Source organism: Athene cunicularia, unplaced genomic scaffold, assembly GCF_003259725.1.
Source record: "Athene cunicularia isolate RWA unplaced genomic scaffold, athCun1 SCF_26, whole genome shotgun sequence".
Lineage (NCBI taxonomy): Eukaryota > Metazoa > Chordata > Aves > Strigiformes > Strigidae > Athene > Athene cunicularia.
The window spans coordinates 34688-42152 of record NW_020799333.1 but is presented as its reverse complement, the minus strand read 5'-3'; the positions used below and the strand labels follow the sequence as shown (position 1 = coordinate 42152).

Below are 7465 nucleotides of genomic sequence, written 5' to 3'. Positions count from 1 at the left end.
TTCCCCCCCCCCACACCTCCAGACTATCTTCCTGTTAATGGCCCATCAATGCCATGCAGCGTGACTCATTATCCCATTGTGAGATGCTCCACCCAGAGGGAGAAAACCAGCATTCCATCCTGGATATAACCTGAGATTCTGAATACCAGAGGCCTCTCTTTCCACTGGATTTCCAGAGGACAGGAGCTACTTAGTCACCACTGGACTTTCCTGAGGAAGAGCAGATTTTTTTTTTTTTTTTTTTCTACAGGATCACTGCTTCGGGGGGACTGCAGCCACCATTCTACCAGACTGCTACCACCACCCTGATTAGCAGGGTGTCAGGTTGTATCCTGACTGTTAGTTTAACCCAGTGTTATCTGCCTTTATAATTTTTTTTCCCCCTTATTAAATTGTTATTCTGACTTGGTGTCTCCCACTAGTTTGTTTTCAAACTAGCACACCATCCCATCATTTAAACTGGATATGAGGGGGAGGGGAGATGACTGGGCCTGCTGGCAATAAGCTCAAGGGAAGCGTGCTGTTGTTCTTGTGGGGGACTTTAACCTCCCAGAGATCTGCTGGGATCACAGCACAGAGAGAGGGAACATTCCAGGAGGTTCCTGGGCTGTGTGGAGGATAACGTCCTCACCCAGCTGGTGAGTGAGCCGGCAGGGAAGGTGCCCTCCTGCACCTGCTGCTTGGGAACAGGGGAGAGCTTGTGGGGGAGGTCAAGGTCGGAGGCTGTCTCGGGTGCAGTGACCATGAGATGATTGAGTTTTCCATCCTTGGAGAAACTATGAAACTATGAAAGGGATAGTAAAACTGCCACCTTAGACTTCCACAGGGCTAACCTTGACCTGTTCCAAAGACTGATTGACAAAATCCCTCAGGAGGCTGCCCTGAAGGAAACGGGAGTCCAGGAAGGCTGGACATGCTTTAGGAGAGCAGTCAGAAAGGCCCAGGAGCAGGCTGTGCCCGTGAGCTGGGAAAAAAGCAGGCAGGGAAGGAGACTGGCCTGGCTAAACAGGGACCTTTGGCTGCGTCTCAAGAACAAAAGGAAAATCTATTGCCATTGGAAGAGGGGCAGGTCTCTCATGGGGACTATAAAGATATAGAGAACTTATGCAGGGAGAACAGGACAGCCAAAGTGCAGCTAGAGCTCAACCTGGCTACAGCTGTTAACAAAAAATGTTTCTATAAATTCATCAAGAGTAAAAGGAGGATTAGGGAAAATCTCCCTCCTTTCCTGGATGCGGAGGGAAACTTGGTAACTAAGGATGAGGAAAAGGCTGAGATGCTCAACACCTACTTTGCCTCAGTCTTTAGCAGTGGAACTGGCTGTTCCCTGGACACCCAGCCCCAGGAGATGGGAGATGGGGAGGGGAAGCAGACTGAGGTCAGCACAGTTGTGGAGGAGCTGGTCACAGACCTGCTGCACCCCTGGGATGCACACACGTCTGTGGGAGCGGGTGGGTTACACCCAAGGGTGCTGAGGGAGTCAGCAGATGTGCTCACCAAGCCACTGTCCATGATTTACCTGGACTCATGGCTGACTGGGGAGGTCCCATGGGGCTGGAGGGTGGTAAGTTTAAAATTCTAAATCTAATTCCCTAAGCAGTATCTAGGTGTACCTAGTAAATGATCACTGACCAATTCTTCGGCCTGGGTACAGGGCTATACAGAGGAATTCAGAGTAGCATTGGTTTTCGGTTAGATGTGCAAAATGCAAGATAAATGTAAACATGTAACCCTGCTAAAATATCTCTCATAATTCTGTATTCATACTGGAATCAAACATTATTAATTCTGATTGACTCGGGGACACCTGGGGGGGGACACTGGGGGCCCCCCAGGACACTTCCCAGCCCCACAGAGAGGTCCCAGGGCACTTGGAGACACTGCAGGGGTGACATGGGGAGAGCAGAGGACCACCAGGCCACCCCCTGTCCCCAGCAGCAGGGTCCCAGTGGGGTCACTGGGCAAACTGTGCTGCTGCCTGGGGATCCTGTTGGCTTTCTCAAAGGAGGAGGGGGTCTACTGTGGACTGTCCCCAGGCTCTGATTTGGGGGGGACAGCACTGGAGGCAGTGGCAGAGGGCGCAGTTTGGGTGCTGGGGTGGTGGCACCCGTGGGTGTCCAGTGTCCCATTTGGTGTCACTGGTGGGGGACAGGGACACCACGCTGTACGTCTGGATGCTGCTGGTGACAGTGGCACTAGGGACTGTGGGTGCCGCTGTCACCAGTTTGACCACAGGCTGGACACTGGGGACAGTGGTGATGCCAAGGGAGGTGGCCTGTGGGCACAGGGCTGGGGCTGAAGGTCATCACCTGTGGGGCAGGGGGACAGTGTGGGACACGGGGACAGTCTGGGGCATGGGAACACGGGGGGGCACAGGCACCATCAGGGGTGTGGGGACCATGGGGGGACATGGGACAGTGGGGGACAAGGGGACAGTCTAGGGCAGGGGACATGGGACCATGTGGGATGTGGGGACCGCGTGGGGAGCATGGTGGGACATGGGGGTCATGGGGTCCATGGGGATAGTGTGGGGGACTCGGGAACCATTGCTGCCACCGTGATGGGGACCCCAGGACCCTTGGGGTGACACGGGTGACAAGTCCCCAGCTGTGTCCGGCGCAAGTGCTCGTTCAGGGGCTACCCCCCCACGCAAGGCTGGGCTCACGCTGACCCCAAAAAGCAGTTTCTTGCCACGGAAAATTGCCCTTTCCCCCGGGACTCACCCGGGACTTCCCCCATGTTGTGAGTGGCACCAACCTCAGTGGGGGGGCAGGAGGCTGAGGGCATTCCTGCCTGTCCGTGGGCGTGGCAATGTCACCGAGGCCATGGTAACCTGTCCAGGGTGTCCCTGCCCATCTAGCAGGGTGTGATGTCACAAGGGCCACGGTCACCCCTGGCAACAAGCCTCTAACAAGGGTCGCTGGGCTCTGGTCATGGTCAGTGCGACCTGGGAGGTGAGGGCAGGGCAGGGCAGGGGTTCCTTGCTGAGGGAGGAGGGGGAGTTCCACACCTCGTGGCGCTGGGGCTGTGCTGAGAGATGACCCATGCCCCGCTTCTCCCTCAGAGTCAGCCGAGGAGCATCTGGGAGAGACACCCCGGTGCTGCTGGGACAGGGACGCTCCCAACGCTCGCTGTGGACATGTCTATGGCTGAGAGGCGAGAGGAGGCTGCCAACTTGACAGAGCAGGGTGAGAGCAAAGTTTCCCTCCCGCAGCACAGCAGAGGGGCTGTCGGGGGGTCAGCGTGGGGCCGAGCACGGTGGCAGGGGGAGGCAGTGCCTGTGATGCCCCTTCCTCGCCATGGCCCCCAGCCCTACCCCTCACCCCCCAGGGACTGAGCAGGGCCCTGAGGATGATCCCTCAGGGACGCTTCCCCCAGCCCACAGAGGTGCTCATTCCTGTCGGCGTTTGCTCTCTCCCTCCAGCGTGCATGCTGTGTGGCCAGGCAGCGGCGGACCTGGTTCTCTGGGGGCACAAAGTGGAGCAGGAACACCTCTGTGCCCATCTATTTTGCCTGGTGAGTGCCCCGAGGCTCCCTCCAGCTCCCCGACAGGCACTCCTGCCCACGCTCTACTCATCAGCTCCTCCTCTCTCCTGCAGATTTTTGCCAGCAAGTTGTGTTACTGGCAGGACGAGGAGTCAGGGCAGCAGAGGTTTATCCCTGAGGACATTCCCTGCATACTCGAGAGGGTTGTCGACAAGGTCAGGGAGATTTGTGTGAGGAGAGGTTTGGGGGAGCTTATCCCAGAGCCCAGGAAAGAAATCCCAGCCCCTCTGAGCAGCTCCACGACAAAAGCCTTGCTCCCAGCAGCTCCACAGAGGCTCCAGCCCAGGAGCCTGGTGCGCCGGGCGGATCTGTGGGCTGTGGCCCAGCAGCGGCCACATCCTGCGCCCTGCCCAGAGGCACGGGGCTGGCTGGGGAGGCCCTGAGGCTGCCGCTGACTGGGCTGCTCTTCTTCCAGCAATGCTTCGTCTGCGGGGAGAGTGGGGCCGCCATCACCTGCTGCCGAGAGGGCTGCGACCGCAGCTTCCACCTGCCCTGTGCCATGGAGGGTGAATGCGTCACCCAGTACTTCCTCCCGCACAGGTATCTCCTGTCCCCTCCTCGCCCCAACCGGGGAAGGACCCAGTGCTTCTCACCTCACCCATCCCTTCCCTCTGCCCCCCAGGTCCTTCTGCAGGGAGCACCGCCCGGAGCAGGAGGTGGAGGCAGCTCCAGACAAGGACACCACCTGCATCATCTGCCGGGGCCCTGTGGAGGACAGAAAGTCCTTCCACACCATGGTGTGCCCCATCTGCAGAGAGGCCTGGTTCCACCAGGGCTGCATCCAGGTAAGAGTCGTTCCCTCGCCCCCGGCACTCAGCAGGCGCTGGACAGCACCAGGGTCTCACTCCTGCTCCTTTTGTTTCCGCTGCAGGGCCAGGCTTAGTACGCTGGCACTATCGCCTTCAGATGCCCCGTCTGCAGAGACCAATACGACTTTCTCCATGGCATGCTCACCGTGGGCATCCGCATCCCCGGGAGGTTAGTGTCCTGCCGGCTCACAGCACAGGAGGCTGTGAGCCCTGTGCCATGCCCGGGGCTGCCCCTGCAGTCCTGCCCCTCCGCTGTCGCATCTGCCTGGGCTTCAGCTTCATGGAGGAGCTGTAAAGACGGCAGGGGGTGGAGCAGGGCTGCCCTGCATTGGCCTTATGCCGGGCAGCAAGGGCTCTGCCATTTCCCTTTCTCCATCAGATTGCCATCTTGGGACAATGGGCCTCTGGATGAAGCGCTAATGGAGAGGCACAGCTGCTGCGACACCTGCCAGTGCCTTTGTCCCGGGGGCAGGGAGCAGGCAGAGGAACGGGGGTAAGTTGCCAAAGCGGCACCCTGGGCTCTGCACAGGACCTGTCTCACCAAGAGCTCGAAGCACAAGGACTGAGAACAGGAGCTGTGCTGCACAGTCCCGTGCTGCAGTCACTTTGTCCTCACAGCCATGAACCCTTTTATTCTCCAGGCCCTGGGAACTGCTGCTATGCAGCTCCTGTGCTGCCGAGGGCACCCACCGGCGCTGTGCCAACCTGAGCACCAGCAGGAGTACCTGGGAGTGTGGCCTGTGTGCTGGCCAGGGCACCGGTAAGAGGCAAAGCACCTTCATGCCCCTGGGCTGGGGCCAGGGCCCAGGCAAAGCCTGGCAGCAGGTGCCCAGGCTGGGCTTTGCAGAGCCTCTCTGCCCCAGGAGGGCTGGGGGCACCGCTCTGACCTCTCCACAGTGGCCTCTGTGCCCCTGACCTTCCCGCTTCCCCTTACAGCCTCCAGTGACTGCTCGGAGCTCGCTGGCTCTGGCATAGGGAGCCAGTCAGGACCGGGCTCATCCCAGGGCTCCCCAGTGCCGCAGAGCAGCAGCCCCAGCCCCGCCAGCCAGCTGCCAGAGGAGTCCTGCCCTCCTCCAGCGCTCGAGGGCAGCAGCTCCAGCCGCCGTGGGCCCGTGTGGAGGAGGGACAGCTCCCGCCTGGAACGTCGGGCCCAGAATCCTTACAGCCGGCCTGGACACAGACACGGGACTGGCTGTGCACGGACCCCATCTTGCTGGCCCTGATCCCCCTCTACCAGCACAATAAAGTTATCTGTTGGCCTCTGCCCTGGGACATTCCACGCTCATTTGTTGGCTCATTTCTTCAGGGGCAGCGTTAGGGGCCAGGCCCAGAGGGTTTCTTCCCCAGGGGCCTGGCAGCCCCTTGCCCAGCCCTCCCTCCTTGCGGGCTGCCTTGGCCAGCTGCCCAGCGCCATGGCCATGTGCTTCGGGCCTCGCTGGCCCCACAGCCGCCTCAGTCTCCCCGGGGAAGGGTCACACCAGGGGCAAAGCTACTTTTCTTTACAAGCTCTGACCAGTGTCACGGCTGGAGCTGTGACATGGAGATTGCTGTAGGCGGTCTTGCGACAGTAGTCGAAGGGCATTCCCATTGCCCGGTTCCGGGTCCTGTTGCCGACCTTGATTGTTGCTGTACCAGACCCATCCAACACACCATCAGCTCAGGCCACACCGAAGCTCCTAGGAAGGAATGTTGTCCCTGGCCTTCAGCAGCCCTGGGCAGCCTGTTCAGCCCAAGAGCAAACCCGGGGCTCTGCGCTTGCTCAGCCCCTGTCGTGCTTTGAACTCGCCTGGCAGCCAAACCCCACGCAGGCAGTCGCTCACCCTCCCACTGCCAGGAAATATGGGACCAATTGGAAGGAGAAAGGGAGACTCATGGCTTGAGATAAAAACAGTTCTGTAATTGCAATAAAATAATAACAGTGATCGAAAGTACAAAGGGGTGCTTCACCCTGTGATTGCTCACCACCTGCCCACTGATATCCAGCCCCTTCCCAGCCAGTGATCCGCAGAAACTGATTCTCCAGGCCCTTCCCCAGCCTCGTTGCCCTCCTCTGCCCTCGCTCCAGCACCTCGGGATGTCTCTCATATTGAGGTGCCCAAAACTGAACACAACCCTCCAGGTGTGGCCTCACCAGTGCAGAATACAGCCACCCCTCCCCGAGCCTGTAGCCATGCAGGGGGTGGTTGTGGCCCAAGGGCAGGACCTGGCACTTGCCCTTGTTGAAGCTCATCCCGTTGATGTTGGCCACCGATCCAATCTATCCAGGTCTCTCTGCAGAGCCTCCCCGTCCTCATGCAGATCGGCACTCCTGCTTCACTCGGTGTCACCTGCAAACACAGTGTGTTCAGAAGCAGTGATGGGGAAGGAGCAGCTTGCTTTCTTTATGCTTGTGAAGCACTGAAGAACAAGCTGGTCTCCTCACCGCTGCCAGGCCAGCGGGTAAAGCTCCCTGCAGCGCACAGGCTGTGCCAAGAGGTGCTGGGGCAGCCTGAAGGCACCAGCTCTGCTGGGCCAGGAAATTACATTGTGAGCAGGCATCAAGCAAAGTGGAATGTGGCTTTACCTGCTCTGGGCAGTTGCTTTCACAGGCTTAATACAGTCATGCAACAGACAACTGCAGTGAGCTAGCAGTGTGCCCGCAGTGTGCCCAGGGGGCCAAGAAGGCCAATGGCATCCTGGCTTGTGTCAGCACTGGCGTGGACAGCAGGGAAGGTTTCTGAACTGTGTGCTTGGCCCTGGTGAGGCTGCCCCTCGCTGAGTGGGTTCAGTTTTGGGCCCCTCACCCCAAAAAGGCCATTGAATGACTCGAGCGTGTCCAGAGAAGGACAACGGAGCTGGGGCAGGGTCTGGAGCACAGGTCTGCTGGGGAGCGGCTGAGGGAACTGGGGGGGCTTGAGTCTGGAGAAGAGGAGGCTGAGGGGAGACCTCCTGGCCCTCGGCAACTCCCTGACAGGAAGGGGCAGAGAGGGGGGATGAGTCTCTGGAGCCAAGGCCCCAGCGCCAGGCCCCGAGGGAATGGCCTCAAGCTGCCCAGGGCAGGGTCAGGCTGGCTCTGAGGAAGGATTTCTGTGCAGAAGGGGCTGTTGGGCGTTGGAATGGGCTGCCCAGGG

The 7465-nt window shown here is 59.4% G+C and overlaps 1 protein-coding gene across 1 annotated transcript; it reads left to right on the top strand.

Annotated features, from left to right (window-relative positions):
• Positions 1-2933: 2933 nt before the first annotated feature.
• Positions 2934-5578, top strand: LOC113490739 (PHD finger protein 7-like). Its single transcript, XM_026867314.1, is given in 10 exon segments — positions 2934-2954; positions 3065-3188; positions 3425-3516; positions 3600-3701; positions 3962-4086; positions 4169-4331; positions 4418-4524; positions 4735-4848; positions 4997-5115; positions 5292-5578. Coding segments are annotated over 10 exon segments (1254 nt in total).
• The last annotated feature ends 1887 nt before the right edge of the window (positions 5579-7465 follow it).